The 21522-nt window shown below is 42.5% G+C and overlaps 1 protein-coding gene across 1 annotated transcript in view; it reads left to right on the top strand.

The window, feature by feature from the left end:
• LOC147334018 (CXADR-like membrane protein) overlaps positions 1-21302 on the top strand; it is a 262370-nt gene extending 241068 nt beyond the window's left edge. The window contains exons 3-6 of the mRNA XM_086286669.1: positions 11191-11198; positions 12373-12638; positions 19698-20036; positions 21003-21302. Coding sequence (XP_086142795.1) covers positions 11191-11198; positions 12373-12638; positions 19698-20036; positions 21003-21103 — 714 coding nt within the window. The 3' untranslated portion in view covers positions 21104-21302. The remainder of the gene's footprint in view (positions 1-11190; positions 11199-12372; positions 12639-19697; positions 20037-21002) is intronic.
• Positions 21303-21522: the final 220 nt, after the last annotated feature.

Genomic DNA, 21522 nt, shown 5'->3' with positions numbered 1-21522 from the left:
ATGTGTTATGAGAGTGTGAGTAATGTGAATGTGTAAGTTGTGAGATAAAATTGAGGCACAGGAAGCCAGAAGGAGACAGATGGGGGGGATGCCTCCCCTGCACCCTGGGGACATATCTTTACCCCAAGGCCCTGCATGTGTGGGTGATTGTGGTGGAGCGGGAAGAGGGAGGCAGCTGGAGATGGGGAGGGAAGGAAGCTCCCCCACTGACCCCAGTAGGCACTCCATTCTCTGCAACCCACCAGGGAAAGGGGGCCCAGGCCCATCCGGACTAGGGCCCAGTACAGCAGCGCCGCCTGACCCCACAGAGCCCGGGACAGCCCACCCGACCTCACCACAGAGAAAACTCCACCCACCCCGTCCTCCTCTCATCTTCCAGACTACACGAGACAATAGCCCAGACTGAGATCTTCCTCCATCTCTCCTGTATCTCCCCCTCCTGCAGAGTGAGTTCCTGAAGAGAGGAGAGCTCCTGCAAGATGTAACCTCCCCCACCAGTCGAAGAGCCCCCCAGGTGGCTCGACGCACCGGCAGCACCCTGCGCCAGGGCTGGGCCCCCATACACCCACCCGCCCACAACCCGCAACACACCAACCAGGACCCAAGCCCCCGAGCCACAGCCAGGGCCACAGCCCGGCGACGGAGCACCCCCACAACCCCATGCCCATCCCGGACCCACCCCGGGGCAGCAAGGCTACCAGGTCAGTAACCCACGTCCGTCAGCACAGACCCTCCCCTAGCCCCGCTGCACGCAGCCACGAGGAAACCGTCACCGAAGAACCATGACCGCTACCCCGGGTTTAGCCCTCCAAGGAAGATGCTCCTGGTGAACCACCCGACGCCCTAAGCCTGTCCCTACCCCACACCAACCACAACAGCATAGGTGGGACCAAACTATGATCCCCCACCCCCGCTAGGTGATGGAGCTGATCAAAGGAGCCCAGAGCAATTGATGTGATGTGGTGGCAGAGGCTGTATCAAGACAAATGTAATCTAATAGATAATTTCTATATTGGTTAGAATTAAGATTATTTTTATTTTTCCAGTTCATGAGGACTGTTTTCTTGGCGATGCATAGGGCAGTGAAAACCATATGGGCTATATTCTTATCTGTAGTGACATTATCTAAGTCAAGTTGTCAAGCTCTAAAAAGTACTGAAATAGTTCAGCTGGTGCCATTTTGCAAAGGCAGAGAATTCAGAAACACATCATCTCTAAAAATGAGGTTCATACATTCTATATATTCAAGTTTCATTCTATATATTCAAAAGATCATTCTATATATTCAAGTTTCATTCTATAAATTCAAAAGATCATTCTATATATTCAAGTTTCATTCTATATATTCAAAAGATCATTCTATATATTCAAGTTTCATTCTATAAATTCAAAAGATCATTCTATATAGTCAGACTTTGGTTGGAATATATATATATAATATTTTCCTAAAGGGCATAATATAATATACCAATATAATATATCCATAATATACATATATATACATATATATACATATATACACACACACACAGTGGCTTGCAAAAGTATTCGGCCCCCTTGAACTTTTCCACATTTTGTGTCATTACAGCCACAAACATGAATTAATTTTATTGGAATTCCACGAGAAAGACCAACACAAAGTGGTGCACACATGAGAAGTGGAACGGAAATCATACATGATTCCAAACATTTTTTACAAATAAATAACTTGTTCCTGTAGATCTTCACATACAGTGGGGCAAAAAAAGTATTTAGTCAGCCACCGATTGTGCAAGTTCCCCCACTTAAAATGATGACAGAGGTCAGTAATTTGCACCAGAGGTACACTTCAACTGTGAGAGACAGAATGTGAAAAAAAATCCATGAATTCACATGGTAGGATTTGTAAAGAATTTATTCATAAATTAGGGTGGAAAATAAGTATTTGGTCACCTCAAACAAGGAAAATCTCTGGCTCTCACAGACCTGTAACGTCTCCTGTAAGAAGCTTTTCTGTCCCCCACTCGTTACCTGTATGAATGGCACCTGTTTGAACTCATCATCTGTATAAAAGACACCTGTCCACAGCCTCAAACAGTCAGACTCCAAACTCCGCCATGGCCAAGACCACAGAGCTTTCAAAGGACACCAGGAAAAGTATTGTAGACCTGCACCAGACTGGGAAGAGTGAATCTACAATAGGCAAGCAGCTTGGTGTGAAAAAAATCAACTGTGGGAGCAATCATCAGAAAATGGAAGACATACAAGACCACTGATAATCTCCCTGGATCTGGGGCTCCACGCAAGATCTCATCCCGTGGGGTCAAAATGATCATGAGAACGGTGAGCAAAGATCCCAGAACCACACGGGGGGACCTGGTGAATGACCTGCAGAGAGCTGGGACCAAAGTAACAAAGGTCACCATCAGTAACACACTACAACGGCAGGGAATCAAATCCCGCAGTGCCAGACGTGTTCCGCTGCTGAAGCCAGTGCATGTCCAGGCCCGTCTGAAGTTTGCCAGAGAGCACATGGATGATACAGCAGAGGATTGGGAGAATGTCATGTGGTCAGATGAAACCAAAGTAGAACTTTTTGGTATAAACTCAACTCGTCGTGTTTGGAGGAAGAAGAATACTGAGTTGCATCCCAAGAACACCATACCTACAGTGAAGCATGGGGGTGGAAACATCATGCTATGGGGCTGTTTTTCTGCCAAGGGGACAGGACGACTGATCTGTGTTAAGGACAGAATGAATGGGGCCATGTATCGTGAGATTGTGAGCCAAAACCTCCTTCCATCAGTGAGAACTTTGAAGATGAAACGAGGCTGGGTCTTCCAACATGACAATGATCCAAAACACACCGCCCGGGCAACAAAGGAGTGGCTCCGTAAGAAGCATTTGAAAGTCCTGGAGTGGCCTAGCCAGTCTCCAGACCTCAACCCCATAGAAAATCTGTGGCGGGAGTTGAAAGTCCGTGTTGCTCGGCAACAGCCCCAAAACATCACTGCTCTCGAGAAGATCTGCATGGAGGAATGGGCCAAAATACCAGCTACTGTGTGTGCAAACCTGGAGACCTGCAGACCTATAGTAAACGTTTGACCTCTGTTATTGCCAACAAAGGTTATGTTACACAGTATTGAGTTGTATTTTTGTTATTGACCAAATGCTTATTTTCCACCCTGATTTACGAATAAATTCTTTACAAATCCTACCATGTGGATTCATGGATTTTTTTTTTTCACATTCTGTCTCTCACAGTTGAAGTGTACCTCTGGTGCAAATTACTGACCTCTGTCATCATTTTAGGTGGGGGAACTTGCACAATCGGTGGCTGACTAAATACTTTTTTGCCCCACTGTATATATTATGTGTCTGACAACTCTTTGAAAAAAAAAGCTGCCTGTCAGCACACCAGACTGGCCTAACTTTAAGCCATAGCAAAAGCTAATACAAGTGCAGATTTAATACAGGCTATCTGGGACTGTGTTTAACACTAGAATTACTGAGCATTTTTTCCTGGTGCAAGTCCCTACTACTAGATTTATTAGCCCTGCGCAAATTTGCGTAAATCCCCTGAACCTAAGACTTCCTAGAATTACTGACTTTTTTATTTTCTGGTGGAAGTCCCGAGGTGTTAATCACCCCTGCTGAAATTTTCACAGCTCATCAGCTCGATTCTCCTCCTGTTTTTGTTGTGCAAACCACCCATTATCTTTGAGGCCTGGAACATTTGCATTTGTTCACTCAGAGTAGTCAGCTCCAAGGCAAGAGAAAAATCTGTGTTACAACCCTACAATGGAGCTGAAGGCCTCTCAGCAGGGTGCTAGGAGGTGTTAGGTTCAGGGAATTTATGCAAATTTGCGCAGGGTTAGTAAATGTACTAGTAGGGACTTGCACCAGGAAAAAAAGGGGTCAGTAATTCTATTGTTAAATGCTATGAATCTGTATGTGCGTCACCTGTGTCTGAGAATTTCAGCCAGTTTAATTTAATGGAGGGAGAAATATATAGAGAGAGGTCTCACCACGGTTGAGTGTCGGGGTGCTGTTGATATCTCCTGCCACGAAAGAAGATTCTGTCTGCTTCCGAACCATGTCGTTCCACATCCTGCGGATCTGACTCTGGAAGAGGAAACATGGTGCAGTGAGTGGCAGTAAACACACGACAAGTTAAATATAGAAACCCGGCGGGTAGACTTTGTAACTCAGTGGGGCAGCTGTAATAAAAACTGTGGAGCTCGCTCTAATCTGCAAAGAATAGGCAAACACGCCAGACAAAGAGAATGAGGCATCAAGTAAAGAGAAACACAGCTTTGTCATGTTATCGTGACGGGGGCTTGAGATTTGTAAGACATGACTGTAGTAGCCGATGGAATTGTTGTTTGGAAGTGTTATTACATTTTGAAACAGCTTGTTTGCCGATTGTGAGCAATAATTGCCATTGTTTGAGTATGTGTCTGTGTAGCTGCGCATATGCCGGCATTTACAGTATTTTCCAATGACGGGTATGATGCCTGTGTCTATATATACACCATGTGGACTACAAATGATATCTTTATAACATAATCTTACATAAGAGACCTTTTAAAACGGGAGAAAATGTAGCTACAGAGGGAGAAACCATGCCTAATTTTGAAAAGATTTGCTTTGTTTTTACATCATTTTTTAGTTTAAAAAAAGACAGATAACATTTCTCATTTTGTTCCACTAAAACAGTCGTGTTGCTGCACAAGCTGTTTTTATTCATCATTTGTTATTAGAAAAACACCATTTTAAAACTCAGTGGTGTTTTCCACTGATGATATGTTTGCGAGTGTTTATGTGTGGGTCTGTGCTGCCTGCACCTGTCTGTGGGCTGCTGCATGGCGAGCTTGGCTGCCAGTGTAGTAGTGGTTGTTGGCACGAAGGCCCGAGTTCTTCAACGAACCGTGGGAGCTGTTGGTAGAGGTGCGGCTGCAGCAATAGGAGTGACGCAGAAATTTACTGTACTCCTTATGGACCTGTAAAGAAAATAACACCACCGGCACAGTGGGCAGGTTTGAGAGTCACTTATAAACACAAACACTTTTGTTTCTATAGGCTAAACTGAATGTGGAGCAACAGAGCCTTTTATCGCACAGCCACAGCGAAATGAAACAAAATCCAATATTTCTGAGCACGTCTACTGAATTTCAATTAGACTGGCACATCCACCCATTTGTTCATCTACACAACATTTCAGCTGCTTAGTCGTAATTAATTCAATTTATATAAAGTGTGTTTAAGATGTAGTTTGGAATTGTTACCTTCTTCTGCAGGGCACAGTGGAAGATAAAGATGAACATGCCCTGGAAGGCGTTGAAGGTGCTGAAAAGGTAGGCCACGATGACTCTATTCTCGTTAATGAAGAGGAGGCCAAAGGCCCATGTCAAGCCAAGTAGGAAGAGCAGAGTGATGGGCCCTAGTGCCCAGGACCTGATCGAAGCGGAGAACGAGGCATTCACTAACACTGAGTTGATGCACAGATAAACTAAGACAATTTGAAATTTCTTTTTTCTTCAAAAATAAAAATGTGTGAGTCTCACTGAATAATTTAAACTCACTTAATATTGTCCGGTGGCTGGAGTCAGGTTTACTGTAAGTGCCAAAGAGTTGCGTATCATCTTGTGCAAAGTGATCATGAGGAAAATCAGGTTGAGCTAAGGAAAGACGATAGGAAGAAATTAAAAAATGCGCCGTGAGCACTCTAGTCCAAAATTACTGATTTCATATTGTTAATAACATCGCAAAATTGCATGCTGGTGAAATACTTCTGACTGCGGGATATCGAAATATGGAGGCTAATACCATAATAACAAATGAAACAGGTCCAATGAAGCTCCAGATGAAGTAGTTATCCACTCACAGCCAGCATCTTGAGTGACACAGAGGACACAAGTGAGTTATGCACAACTAAACCAACAAACAACTGTACACTCACACTGAGCTCATGCACATGAATACACACACTATTTCTCTGTCTCAGCGGATGATCTTATGAAGGCTAATCATCAGGCTTTGTTCAGAGAACCCAGTCTGTGGGGAGGCGCAAGAGCCCTTCACACGGCACTGCATATTACATTTCCATCTGGGGGAATAGCACAATCCTACTTCTCAATCTGCAGGTGCAAAAGGCCTGTACTCACACATACGCTTTCTTGGTCCTATAGCTCCTGTAGTCTATGGCTGCAGACATGCCCACCACCAGTGTGAGTACTCACTCTCAAAGACCTCCACCAGCATGAGATAGAGCTGCACACCCTCCAGACACATCCAGGAGAAGGCAGCCAAGAAGAAGAAATGCAGAAGGCCAGCAAAGATTGGACAGGCGATCTGAGGGTGGCAGCCATGTAGAGAGCAGAGAGAGGGAAAGGAGAAGGAGGAGGAGAGAGAAAATATGAAGTTAGAGGAGGAGATACAGTTAAGATTAAGGTATATAACTGAATGAACACCACAAGAGGATAGAACAAAGTTGCTATCTGGAAGTACTGCTGGACACTGACAAGGGAAAAATGAATAGCTGCCCCCTGGGTTACAGGCTCCGTGCATGTTATTGAGTGGTGATTCATTACTCAGTGCAGTAAATGTTTTATAGAGTAGCATAATGAAACAGGGCCTCAATTTCAGCTTCAAAGTCATTCAATAAAAAAGCTGAAAAAGTCGCCTGTGTTGTGCATAATGACATTTTCAAACCGGAATCTGTAAAAAGTAACTAGATCTTGTCATTCAGTATCATTACAGAAATGGACACAAACACTAAGCTTTGATGCCTCAGCTGGAAATCTACATGTTAAATCACACCATAACTTATAGTGTACCAGGAAACCCTTCTAAACTCTACACCATAACTTTAAAGGTCATCAGAGTCAATCAGAGAGGTTTCTTGTTACATCATAAATTATAATCACTATATTTCTTTAGTTACAACTTTAGCTTAGTGTACTGATAAGCGATTTGTATACTGACACAGAACAAGAGGAATCGAGATGATGATTTTCCTTTGCTATTGTTTTCATGCAGTTGGACTTCTTTGTTGGGGGCACGATGCAGTCTCATGACAGCAGAGGAATAACTGCCTCATGATAGTGCTTGTTAAACTCAGCTGCACAGTAAGGTGGTTACTGGTTTGAACACCTATTATGAGGAGATTGTTTGCTCTCTACCTACCTGCAGTCCTCCAAGTACTCCAGCTTTCCTCCAGAATCCAAACACACGCTTGTTTGGTAAACTGGTGAGCCTAAATTGAACGTGCATGTGAGACAGATTTCCTTTAATCGCTCACTGGAACAATGAGGTAAAAGATAAACGAAGAATCACTCAAGTAAAATCATAAATGCTTTTAAAAAGTCAAATCTAAAAGCTTTACATTGCTGTAGCCTGTGGGAGGATCAGAGGCTCTGCAAAATGTGACATTTGACCCCTGTGTCTCCTTCTGTCTTAAATGTTTCATTCATGGTCTTAAGTCCCAGGAAACAGAATAAAAAAATCACTCTAAAACGCTGCCGATCCTGCACAGTGTATGTTTGCAGAACAACTGGACATGTTTGTGGACACCGAACATTATTCAGTGTGATGGGCTGTTTCAGAGTCAGCGTTCCAGTGCAGCAGTGATGCAAGGTGTTGACTGATCGAGCACAACAGTTCAGTAACTTTTGTAATCAAAGCTTATCTCATCATGTGATTGTGTGACAGGATTTAGAGAGACGTGCTCACACGAAGAGCCGCACTGAATCTGTTCTTGTTCTTTACAGTTTGTCTCAGAGAGATTAAAAAGCTCATTTTACCTTCCAGGCCGTCACCCCCAAGTTTATGTCAGTCACATGATTTTTCACTGCTCACCTCACATTTAACAGATTTGACTTGTCCATGGTCATTTGTCAACATTTCCAATTGGTTCTACAGTTATATTCATATTAAATAAAATGATTTACTACCACACAGAGACAGTTTTGGTAGTTCGGGGCCTTTACCTTCTAAGACCTGAACTCTTCCACACCATGCATTTTTAATGTCTCTTTGATATTTGGGCATATTGGGGCCTGATGAATGCAAAAACAAAGAATTACCAGATTTTTTTTTTTACCTTATTTTTGTTTTTTGTTTTTAAATAAGAGACACATATGAGGATATTCGTTTAAAACGTTGATAGAACAGTAGCAGTATAATGTCCTCGTAAGTGGATATCAGGCCCTTGTAGAGCAAAATCGAGTACTTTGGTCTAAATAACCCAAAATGTGATGTCCACATATGTGGACGCCAGGTCCTAGGAGGTTAAAAGTTCCACACAGTCACAACCACAGTGATACTTGTTACGCCCCCAGTCTAGGCGGGTAGGGACGCACATAAGGTTGGAGGAGAGAGAGACAAATCCCCGCCCTGGTTCCCAAGCCAAACATCCAAACCAGTTGTGAGTAAAAAGGTGTTTTTATTTAAGGAAAAGAAGCATAGCTCCAGGGTGAGCCCAGGCCAAAATAATAAACAAAACCAACTAAGTCCCACCAGAGAAAACTAACTAAACCCTAGGAAAGAAAAACAGAACAAACAAATGACAGAGCTATCCCTCGCTCCCTACCCGGAAAACAGGAGAAAACGATTCCAAAAGAAAAGGCAGCTCACCCCTTCCGCTTCAACCCAAGAGTGCCTAAGCGCTCAACTAATTCACTAGGAGCGGCTTTCACAATTTCACACTCTCACAAATACACAAGATAAGCACGGGCTGGGAACACCAGGGTCAGGGCCGCGACGGCTGTCCGGCTACTCGCTCGTTCCACTCTCTCTCTCCCCCCTCGGAGCTGTCAGAGCGGCCTTTTGAAGGTAGTCAACCGCTCCATGGTCCAATCAGTCGCTCACGACTCCTCATTAGGGGAGGGACCTGGAAAAGTCTTAAGCACAGTACAGAAAACACAGACAGAAAACAGGCCACACATGGCCACAGCAATACTGCTTAAAATAATCCAATAATTAAAAACAAAGAAATGTCCATATCTTCACTCCTCAAAGGTTGTAAGATGATTCCACCTTTTTCTTCCTCTGCATGAACTGAAATCAGGTGATTGTAGCTCACGCTGCACAGGAGACAAAGGCATGTTTGGTGGTTTGTAATGGGAAACATTATTGCAGTGTGATCACTGAGTTTAGCGTTTTATTACTGCATTACAGACCAATACAAGTAAAAACAACACATCACATTCAACAACATCAGTAGCTGCTGTCTAGAATGTTAACTCCAGTTATTATCTATGCTTCCTGTATTCATTTAGCCTTGTTGCCTCTTTGCTCCTATTTGTCCTTTTTTCTTTCAGCTAAGACCTGATGTAAGAGGATCCATTGTGCCTGGTTCTGTTACACATCTCTAAAAACAAAACTCTGGGTGACACCAGGGCCCTATTTCAGGAAGCCGGTTTAGTGCAAACTCTGAGTAAGTATACCCTGAGTTAACGAAAACTCTGGGTTTTCGGTTTCACAAAGCGAGTTCAGCTGAAGCCTGAGTGAGTCACTATGACGACACACTCCGTGAAGCTAACCTGCCCCCTAGCAGGTTTACTTCAACTAACCCTGACTGTCCCCGCCCCTTTGTCGGAAACCTGACAGTAGGAAGTGTCAGACATGGCGTGTCCCTTCCTTGAAGAGCCATTAGATGTTGAAGCCCAAATTCTCTGCAGAGCTCACCGCCGGGAGAGAGTGATCAGAGCGCGTTTGGACATTTTATCATTTCCTGATGATTTTCTGTGCGAACGTTACCGTTTCTCAGCACAATCTATAAGTTATTTGGATAACATCCTCAGGCCATATATTACGCATGTGACACATCGCGGACATCCTCTCAGTTCATTACATATTATTTGTATTGCACTTCGGTTTTTTGCAAACGGGAGCTTTCTGTATAATATTGGTGACGCTGAGCACGTTTCCAAGGCTACCGTCTGTCGGGCAGTCAGGAATGTTACAGTTGCACTGAAACGTCTCCTGTACTCGTTTGTGGTGTTCCCCGGTCATAGACCCACAAGATTTATCAAAGAGGGATTCCACAAAATTGCAGGTATCAGGATGAACAAAACTTAATTTATGATGTGGTGATACTTGGACTACTACTTAAATTGTACATTTATTTTCAGGGTTCCCAGGCGTGATTGGCTGTATAGATGGCACTCACATTCCAATCATTGCTCCTTCAGTAAATGAAGGAGACTATGTGAACAGGAAGTCTTTCCACAGCATTAATGTACAGGTACATAGTTCCCTGTAGCATTTCAAACTAACAAATTATTTCATTATAGTAATGGATGCTAATTTGTGTTCTCTGCACTGTGAAGATCATATGTGATGCTGCCAACATTATCACAAATGTGGAAGCCAAGTGGCCAGGCTCTGTCCATGACTCACAAATATTCCGTGAATGTACACTGAGCACAAAATTTGGACATGGTGAGTTGAGAATACTTTAAAATATATAAAGACCAATTGCTTCAGGGACATTTGAACTGAAGTGTATCCTTCTGTCTTAGGAGAGTTCACTGGCTACTTGCTTGGTGATAGGGGGTATCCATGTTTACCCTATTTGCTTACCCCTTACCCTGACCCTGAACCGGGCCCACAGCAGCGATATAATCTGGCTAATTGCAGGACAAGAGCCAGAATTGAAATGACTATCGGAATGCTTAAGGCCCGGTTCCAGTGCCTGCAAAGACTCAGGGTCACCCCAGAAAGGGCATGTGACATTATTGTGGCATGTGTGATTCTTCACAACATTGCCACAATTAGAGGAGAACACTGTCCTTCTGAACCAAACAGCAGTGATCCAAACCATGAACATCCTGACCCTCCCACGGACATACAAGATGGAAGAGCAGTCAGAGACACCATATGTCACAATCATTTCTTTTGACCCATCACCTCAACATGTTGAAAGAAGAATAAACAGATTTTTTGTTCAACTGGCTTTATTGGTCGCCTGTGTTTCCTGTACACAAAGTATTAAAAGATGTAAACCTCATAAAGTGTCTCTGTTGCTTCCTCCTCTGTAACAGCTGTCAATGTTTCTTCATTATTTTCCTGTAGTAAAGAAATAAACAACATTGCTGTTCTACTGTAACCTCATATAATCTGTGGAGTATTACTCACAACTGCATGTTGGTCTGGCTCAACAGGAGGCTGCACCAGATGCTGTACACCACCACCATCAACTGATAGAATATGAGGTTTATACAGGTCACTTATAACTTACAAGGGACCAAATGGCAATTAACAAACATACCAGTCACCTTACACTTCATTGTCATTATGCTCTCAAAGACAACCAAGACTGAGGGAAGGCAAAATCAGTAGGAAAATAACTTCACTACAAAATAATCCATTATGGTAAAGAGTTTATCAAATGAATGAGTAGCACTGCGAAGGTGACTGTGAAGAAAGGATGTATGCCCATCATGTATTATTTTGAATTTACCCCTTTTGTAGGCACTTGTGTCTTGCGGGGTTATTGACTCAGAGGATGTCCCCGCAGAGATGCCTTCGGCCACAGGGCGCCCACTGTTTTGGCTGAGGGCCAACTGCTCAGCCTCTGTGAGTGGTGGTGGTGGAGGACCCCCACCTGTTTTTCGGGCCTCCGCTTTTTTTCTGTTGGCTATAACGGGCCACATTTGAGCATACAGAGTAAGCAAATATGTACTTGTAATGTGCTCAGATAATTTCAATAAGTGCTTACAGAAAGGAAATTAATGTAGCCTCTAACTGCAATTGATTTACATGGGACAAACAGACCAAGCACTATGGCTCATAATACAATTACACCTTACCTGTTTGGACTATATTTTTATATTTCATTTTTACTTGCTGCCAGGCACGTTTGGGGCCTGTTGGGTTGCACCTGCGCTCACATCACATCACAAAATAAAATGTATAAAATAACAAATAAAATAACATATGATAAAATAACGTGTTAAATGGGTGGAAATCCCTAGATCAATGTTTATATTAACACTCACGCATTGACTCTGTCGGCTATGTTTTGCCATGCATGCTCCCTGTCTTTTGCAGCTGTGGCTAACTTTACTTTTTTCCGCGGAATTTGCATGTTATCGGCATATGCTGCCATCAGAATTTCGGCCTCAAGCGCTGTAAAATACATTGACCGCGCCTTCTTTCCCTCCGTCTCCATGGTGACTCGCTTAATCTGTGCTCCACTAATCAGGGCTTTATGTATCCTGTCCGCGCGCTTAACTTGGGGTTAAAGCAACTCCGCGTTGACTGAACTAATTGTTATCAGCCTTTCTGAAACCGAATATTCCGAGTTGGACAGTTCGGGGTTACTCAACCCTGAGTATCGTTTTTCACTCTGAGTTTTCTAAACCGGCTTCCTGAAACAGGGCCCAGATCTGCACACTGGAGCAGAGCTGGCCTGGGAGATAAATATGTGCTTTTGTACCAGGGTGGACAGTTTGTTCCAGATCACCAGCATCCATCTTTTAAGAACCGGGTGGATCTGCAGGACAGACAGATGAAGGATGGAGACGCGTCTTTGATTCTAAGAAATGTGTCGATTGCTGATATTGGAACATACGAGTGTCGTGTTTACGTGACAGAAAGACACTCATGGGAGATCATCAGTAACACCACCCTTACTGTTGTTGTTTCTCCAGGTGAGTGAGTAGAGTTGAGTGTGTGTGTGTGATCAGAGGTGAAGCTGCTTCCTGGTTGTCGATGTTTGTTTGTTGTATGGATGAGCTGGTGGATGTCAGAGGTAGACAGATGTTTCTCCAGCTGTTGTCTTTGTGGCTGGTAGTCTAGAGTTGTAGAGCAGCATTGTTTGGTTAGAGCAGAAACAAAGACATTTATGAATCCGTCTCTTCTTCCCTTGCTCTCTAACTCGTCTGTACACGTGTGGGGAAACTCAATGTTAAAGCCTACAGCTGGAGGGGGGGGGAGGGGTGAAGCTGGTGGTTGTGAGTCTGTGAAAGTGAATCCTGCTGGTGCCCTGAGATCTGTGTTATGTCTCAGCACAGGGAAAAGAATCACAACTCACAATAATTTCTAATATGAGCTTCAGTGCATTTTCTTAGATTACTGCGTGAGCATCTGACCTGCTGCTCTTTGTTGAATTGGTCAACTGAATTTAAGTTGTTAGTTGTAGCCAGATGTGTAACTGCACAACTGTCAGAGGCAGATGAAACAATGGTCTCATTTGATGTTACATCTCTCTTCACTTGCATCCCAGTTACTGCATTCAAGGTAGTTCGTAAGAAATTACAGGATGACCCCAACCCTAGCAACAGGACCACTCTCAGCACCAACCAAATGTGTTTGCTTTTGGAACTGTGTCTTCATTCCACCTATTTTACAGTACTACAAGCAGAAACATTGGTGTTGTTACATCTGCGCTCACAGGCCTTGCTGGTTCGGAGACTTATCACCGTTAACAAAGAACGACAAAGAGAGATCAATTGGTTTTTCACTTGCAAGGGAAGACCGCTGGACCAGGGTCCTGGAGGCTCCTCACCTGAGAAGCAAATGGTAAATGGCCTGTATTTGTAAACCGCTTTACTTAGTCCTTAACGACCCAAAATTGGTTTACACTACATTAATTAACCCATTCACACAATGGTGATGGCAGCTACATTGTAGCCACAGCTGCCCTGGGGCACACTGACAGAGGCGAGGCTGTCGGACACTGGCGCCACCAGGCCCTGTGACCACCACCAGTAGGTAACGGGTGAAGTGTCTTGCCCAAGGAAACAACGACCGAAACTGTCCAACCGGGGCTTAAACCGGCAACCTTCCGATTATAGACGAACTGCCAACTCGTGAGCCACGATCACCCATTGCAAACTCCAACTTCAGCCCCTGCTTGCAGTCCTTTTATTGAAATGACACAACCTCCCATTGAAAAACCCCTATGGTGTCATAAAAGTTAAAAACAGTGTATGTGTGTGTGCATGCATGTGCGAGCACGTGTGTGTGTATGTGTGTGTTTGTGTGTATGTGTGTGTGTGGCTTCCTGGTGATCACAAAAGGGTCACCTCCCCTCACCCCTGTATATGGCTTCTTCTTTAACAGTCCACCATATAGAGATTGACAGACCACGTGACTTTCGTGCATTGCATTGTGGGTACAAGTGGCAACAAAATCAAAACACTGCATGAAGCACTAGCATTTCCAGCACTGCTAATCATTAATTCTGCGTTTTGAATCCCTACTTGCATTTTATTTGCCCAAAAAACAGTTATGTACAAAACGATGGAGAACTCGGCACGTCCGTACAAAGACAGAGTTAATGAAAAGGCAAAATAAAGTACGAGGAAAAAATCAAAGGACTTAAAGGGTTAGACCCATACGAACATACAGAGTAGGTCTGTGAAGGTTCTCAGTCATCCAGGTCATCGTAGTCTAAGGAGCTTGCAAAGAAAAGCGTCTGGACTTCTTTAACTTGCTTGAAGACGTTTCACCTCTCATCCGAGAAGCTTCTTCAGTTCTAAGGTCAAATGGTGGAGATTCCCACATTTAAGCCCTGTGGGAGTGTCCCCCTGAGAGGGACAAAAGTACCCCCTAATGAAACTCTACCTAATCACATGAGCCAAGGTGTGAAAACGGGTGTGGGTCACAATCAGCCAGGGTTTCGGGTGAACTCATTGTGAAACCTGGCCCCACCCTATCATGTGATTTCCTGAGGTCACATGGCCTAGGGTGTGAAAGGCAGCAACAAGTTTAATATTCAGAAACCTAAAGTATGTATCAGCAGCAGAACGGAGCTAAAAATAAATGTTTGTTTCAGTTCTATGAAGCTTTGAGTATTTTGGATCAGTAGCACCGCTGTGTTTGTTGCATCATATTGCTGTAATTGTTTATATGCTTTATATATTCTGAGGTAAGTTGATCTACAGTGTTACATCATATTCTATAAGGATGTTATGTGTTTGTATACTTTCTGCCCAGTTTGACCCATTTAGCAGAAGTCCGCCTGATTAAGGCTCTGATATCTATTCTGTATGACTTAAAGCAGTTATGACATGGTGTGATTTTCTCACCCAATAAAGGAATATTCAATATATCAGTCTACTCTTCATTTTATCAGAAACAGTTATCACAGCTCGTACATTTTGTTTTTACACGTATATCTAATCTTTGAGCCAAATGTAATGTTATGCCAACATACTGAAAGAACAATATTTGTCTCTTATATATAATACATCTATATATACACTGTCAAAGATACTTGTCTTTCAGTGAAGATTCAATGTGATAGGAAATATAAATGACTGCAACTTGAATCTTTGACACAGAGTTCAAGCTCACTGCTGTAATATATCATAATAATCTGACAATAACTATAATGTTGGCCATATTACATTTACATTACCAGAGTGAGATGATTTTATTCTCATGAACAACATTAGCTAATTGTTATTTACTAACTAATCTTGACATGACTGTTCAGTACAGAAAAGAAGCCCAAATACCATGTTTTACAGTCCCGTGGTCTCAGCCTCAGATACTCAACTAATCAAAGTGATGTCATAACAAAAATTAATGACCAAAAAAAATTTTTTTCTCCTTCATTTCTGTCAAACAGTGTTGTATGAAACGTATCATGAGTGCTAGGCAACCTGAGCAGCGCGACGAAGGCTAGACCGTCCCATTTCAAAACCCAACCCAGACAATTTTTTTAAAATTTGTTGAAATGTATTTGATGTTTATTGTATTTTATGTTTTTAGTAGTGATTTTAAAAGATTAGCCAAGACAAGCCAGGTGTGCAGCAAACACAGCTGTCTGCTGGAGGTATGTTAACTTAATATATTTGACATTTAAAAAAGCACTAAAAGAAAGACAGCCTGTACCTCGAACCTCTGATGTAGAGGTTTAAAACAACTGTTTGTGTAGCAGACAATTAAAACTTCTCAGGCTCTTCACCTACTCACACAAACATTGTTCACAGCCGCTCGTCAGTGGAAATAAAGAGCACCTGCTGCTACTTCCTCTTTTATACCCTCCATTGGGTCCCCTGGGTCCTAAAGCCTTCCCCATTACATTTCTTTGTAATTGTTTATGTTTAAGTTGTTTATTGCTGGTTTTTAGTTTGTTTTTTGTCTGTTAGGGAGCTGACACAATCTCAATGGAGATGGGTTTTTTTGGGGGATAGCAGAAGGAGAGAAGCTGCAGAGAGGCATGTAAGACTGCAACTCTGCTTCCTGGTCCCCACTCTGGATAGTCATATTTTGGGGGCTTTAATAAATTTGTCCATATTTCTAGAAATGAGAGCTGTTCCATCCAAAGTGGGATGGATGCCATCTCTCCTAACAAGACCAGGTTTCCTCCAGAAGGTTTGCCAATTATCTATGAAGCCCACATCGTTTCTGGGACACCACTCAGACAGCCAGCAATTTAAGGAGAACATGCGGCTAAACATGTCACTCCTGGTCTGATTGGGGAGGGGACCAGAGAAAACTACAGAGTCCGACATTGTTTTAGCAAAGTTGCACACCGATTCAATATTGATTTTAGTGACCTCCGATTGGCGTAACCGGGTGTCATTACTGCCAACGTGAATTATGATTTTACTGAATTTACGTTTACCCTTAGCCAGCAGTTTTAAATTTCCCTCAATGTTGGCTGCTCTGGCCCCTGGAAGACAATTGACTATGATTGCCATTGTCTCTAGTTTCACATGTCTGAGAACAGAATCACCAATTACCAGAGTTTGACCGCCGGCGGGTGTGTCGCCGAGTGGGGAAAAACAGTTAGACACATGAACAGGTTGGTGGTGTACCTGGGGCTTCTGTTTAGGACTATGCTTCCTCCTCACCATCACCCAGCCGCCCTGTTTCCCCAGCTGCTTGGGGTCTGCCGGGGAAAAGCTAGCGGGGCCTATGCTATCTTCGGCTGCACCAGCTACAGGGGCCTGGCTAGCTACGGATGAATGAAGGGTCCGAAGCCGAGTCTCCAATTCAGTAATCCTGGCCTCCAGAGCTGCAAATATGCTACATTTGTTACGGATACCATTACTACTAAAGGAGGCCGAGGAGTAGCTAAACATCTGACACAATGAGCAGGAAAGTGCAGGAGGGACAGGTGAAGTAGCCATGGTGCTAACGAGTCGGCTACGAGCTAAGCTAAGCTAAGCTAGCGAGACAGTACAGAGACAGTGGGTGAATACTTTGGCTATAAATTAGTTAGTGAGTACACAGAAAGTGTGCTTCGGATGAAGCACGTGAAGATTATACTATGAAAAAATAAAAGTAAAAAAATAAAATAAATAAATAAATAAATAAAATTAAAAAAAGAAAAGTAAAAGTATCTGCTAAGCAGATAAGCTACTCAGAAACACCACTGTGTTTGAGCAGAAAAAGGAAGTGATACTCTACCACAGAGCGAGTGAACACCAAGTGACAGCGCCACCAAGAGTCAGGAAGGAAGCAAGTCGATATAGATGTACAGATACCACTGTCAAAGGAAAAGTATAGTTTGGACAGAAAGTAAGAACTTCTGGTTATTATCAGTAGAATACGAACAGGCCACTGCTTTTTAAATGGTAGTCTTTATGGGTTGTGTGGTGGTGCAATGCTATGGAGACGGTTGAGCATGTGCTTCTTAGTTGTAGGAAGTATGCAAGGTTCTCTATAATAAAAACGATTATTAAAACGATTTTATTTACTAAACACCTCTGGCTGTTCTCCTTTCATTCTGTTCTGGACCCATTTGTTACCAGTCCCCACACACACCCCTAGATCTTCATCGTAGGGACATAACAACCACTATTATGTCTCTGTTCAGCACTTTCAACGACACTTGATGTCCTTTAAATGTGCTATATAAGTAAAGATGACTTGACTTTACTTGAAAACAATTCACGGATCACATTAACTTGGTGGGCCGACACATCAAATTCAGCTGGGAGGATATGAGAATAGTGGCAGGTTAGCCTTCTAAGACTGTGAGTAATGGAGGACATCTAAAAGCTCATGTGTACCATAAATCTACTGTAAGCGCTCAGTAAATGTTGTTATCCAAGCTCGACATTTGTCAAAACTGGGAAGGCACCTAAAGAAAGCTCCAGGGGAGAAGGACAACTGCTGACTAAAACCTGTAGCGAAAACCTGTAGTGATCCCAAACGTGTCAAGAGTATCAGAACAGTTGACACGCATTTTTTTTCCAAACAACGGGTCTCTGTGGCTTTTAAACCCCAAATCACGCTACATAAAAAATTTGTCTTCCCCAAGGATCGGGTCCTCTGAACCAAACAGAGTAACGTAGTGTACGTATGCTCTTAAGTGCCAGGATGATTGCCCGGATTTATACATCGGGGAAACCAAGCAACCTCTGGCAAAGCAGATGCCACAACACACAAGAGCTACCTCATCAGGCCAGGACTCTGCAGTCTATTTACACCTACAGGCCAGTGGACACTCTTTCAATGATGAGGATGTACACATCCTGGACAGGGAGGAACGCTGGTTTGAGCAGGAAGTCAAGGAGGCCATTTATGTGAAAAGGGAAAGACCATCTCTGAATCGAGGAGGGGGACTAAGGGTACATCTTTCACCATCTTACAATACTGTGATTGTAGCCATCCCCCAACTCTCTGTGAATGATACTCATGGTCATTTATCAGTGGTTTTTGTCTTGGCAATGTCCTTAATTAATGATCAAGGAATTGACCTCACAGCCTATTGTTCATTCAGTGGGCTAGATTCAGTTATTGTGTAAATGTTCTCTTTATAAGGTTGGGGAAACCTGCAGTCACTTGGTTGAGTGATGAAATGTTTCTCCTACTGAAAAATTTACATCCAGATGAACAGAATCAATCTTTTGGGACCTTACATGCATTGTTTATATTTGCAGTTTATCAGATTCCACTAAGGAGTCATTATCTTTAAATCTAAGCTCTATTTTTCCTCTCCTCTCCTTTCTTTCTTATCTTTCTCTATTGCTGAGAGAAGTTAGCTCTCTTTCTTTTTACTCCCTATGAAATACAGCAGCTGGGCCTTTAGCTAGCAACACACTGTGAGACAAACTGCACACAAACAGTGTTTGCTGATGTTTGTTGAGCTGATAGAAACTTTTCATTTTGAATTACCTGCTACTTAAAATAACCTCACTGCCTTCATGATTCCTTATTTTCTGTAGTGCTAGCAAGATGCTGAACATACAGAAAGTGGTGCATGGTTTCCGGCCCACATTAATCTCACAGTATGAACTATAGACAAAGACAAAGTAACCAGTCTGTCTGAAAATGTAAAGAAGTAGAAAGTACACATATTTGTTTAAAAATGTAGTGACTCAAAGTAAAATGTACTCAAAAATTTATTACCTCCTTGTTTTGACAGGTAACATGAAAGTTCAATAACAATGAAAATAGCATCTGAACCAATCACATGGCTGGAATAGAGTTAGAGTCACATCAGGTTGGACTGAAGCTGAGTGTAGGAGGAGCAGCCGAAAGCTGCACATGTGCAGATGCTGCTGCAGTCACACACACCAGTGTGACAGGAGTGTGAGAGATATTAAAGAGAAAGAGACAACAGAACATGTTCAATCACTTGAAAACATTTAAATAGATGCTGGATGTTCAGAGGTTCATTAAATCCAACATGACTAAATACTCAAATGTCAAAGGAAATAAACAAAAATATTTAAAGTCAGTCATTCTGATCATAATTGTACTTTGACCTTTAACCTCTCTGCTCTGTGTTGTTTCTCTTTCAGACAGGAAAATCATCCCAGCTGAGTCTGTACAGAAGAGCGTCACTCTGACATGTCGAGCTCCAAACAACAACATCACATCTGTACACTGGAGCAGAGCTGACCTGGGAGATAAATATGTTCTTGTGTACCACGATGGTCAGTTTGATCCAGAGTACCAGCATCCATCTTTTAAGAACCGGGTGGATCTGCAGGACAGACAGATGAAGGATGGAGACCTGTCTTTGATTCTGAAGGATGTGACGAATAATGACACTGGAACATACGAGTGTCGTGTCTTAATGGAAGAAACAGACTCGTGGAAGTCCATCAGCATCACCTACCTTCGTGTTGGTACTTCATGTGAGTGAGTAGAGCTGAGTGTGTGTGTGATCAGAGGTGAAGCTGCTTCCTGGTTGTTGTTGAGGTTTGTTTGTTGTATGACCAGTGTTTGGAAGGTTACTTTTAAAATGTATTTCACTACAGATTACAGAATACATGCTCCAAAATGTATTTTGTAATGTATTCCGTAACGTTACTCAGAGTAGCGTGTTCTGAATACTTTAGATTACTTAATATATCATTACGCTTTTTACAACTACACTTGATGTACTATTGCTGTGTGATTTATGACGTTCACAGAAGGTTACTCGCCATACCAATACCAACTAGATTTAAATCTTAATACAAAATATGTAACAGCTGGAGGGGGAGGGGTGAAGCTGGTGGTTGTGAGTCTGTGAAAGTGAATCCTGCCGGTGCCATAGCTGGTGAAAACGTACTGAGTGCAGACACAAAACGTCCATCAGCTTCAAAGTGTGTCAGAAAAATGTCCACATGAGAGAGAGAGGTCCCATTTTTGTTGTTGTGCACAAATCATTTTTGTAACTTTTTTGATGTTATACGGCATGAAGGGGTGAGAGTGTGGATCCAAATTCAGTATACAGAGACTGTAGAATAATAATAAAATCAAGCTTTTCATTTGGGATGCACAACAATACAAACAAAGCACCAACATGACATCTGACCCTGAATAACCTCTCACAGGCATGTTAAATTGTATTTTCTAGTTTTATGATTGTTTTTCTATTTTTTGTGTCAGCCATTTTCAATAACAAGATGTTGGCTGCTATTTTGGTCAGGTCACATGTTTCCTGTTCTTGAATGAAAAAGCACACAAAAATCCACCTATATGAACATTTTCTTACTTTATAAATAATAGAACGTATTTTTAATAACCTGATCTATTTAACTAAAAGAGGAAATGGATTCTGTTCTGTTGTTCACTCATCACTTACCTGACAGCTGATACCTGTTTCTCACCTGCAGGTCCATCAGGAGGACATCCTGCCTGGATAGTTCTGTTAGTTGTTTTGGTTATTATTCTTGTGCTTCTTATTGCTTGTTGTATATACATAAAAAACAACTAAAAAACAAAGAAGCTATTATCATTCCTGCTGCTGTTTGAATGAGTCATTGTTATCGATAAAGAAGACAGACGATCAAAGAGAGAAAGAAAGTGATGATGTTGAGCTTCATCTTCAATCTCCACAACTAAACTGTGAGTTAGATGATGTGAGGACATAGATGAACTCTCCTGAACATCCAGCAGACTGCTATAGAGGTCAAACGTCTCTGAGTATCATCATGTTCACCATTAAAGCTTCTGCTGTGACCGTGTTTAAAGTTGTTGTTCTTGTTACTGTGGCCTTTTGGAGTGAGGCCCCCACCTATATTAATGAAGTGCTCCACTCCTGATTTTGATTTTGTACCAAAGTAAGAGGGTTTCTGCCTTAAAAACCGAACTTTACCTCCAAAATTTTGGAAGACGTTGCTACTCAACTTTGGC

Source organism: Aulonocara sp. 'chitande type north' Nkhata Bay, linkage group LG3 (assembly GCF_057382095.1).
Source record: "Aulonocara sp. 'chitande type north' Nkhata Bay isolate Kocher_YH1m ecotype deep benthic linkage group LG3, A_spYH_male_GT1.1, whole genome shotgun sequence".
In the NCBI taxonomy this organism is placed as follows: Eukaryota; Metazoa; Chordata; class Actinopteri; order Cichliformes; family Cichlidae; genus Aulonocara; species Aulonocara sp. 'chitande type north' Nkhata Bay.
The sequence above is the reverse complement of the archived record's forward strand: the minus strand, read 5'-3'. Positions and strand labels throughout refer to the sequence as shown.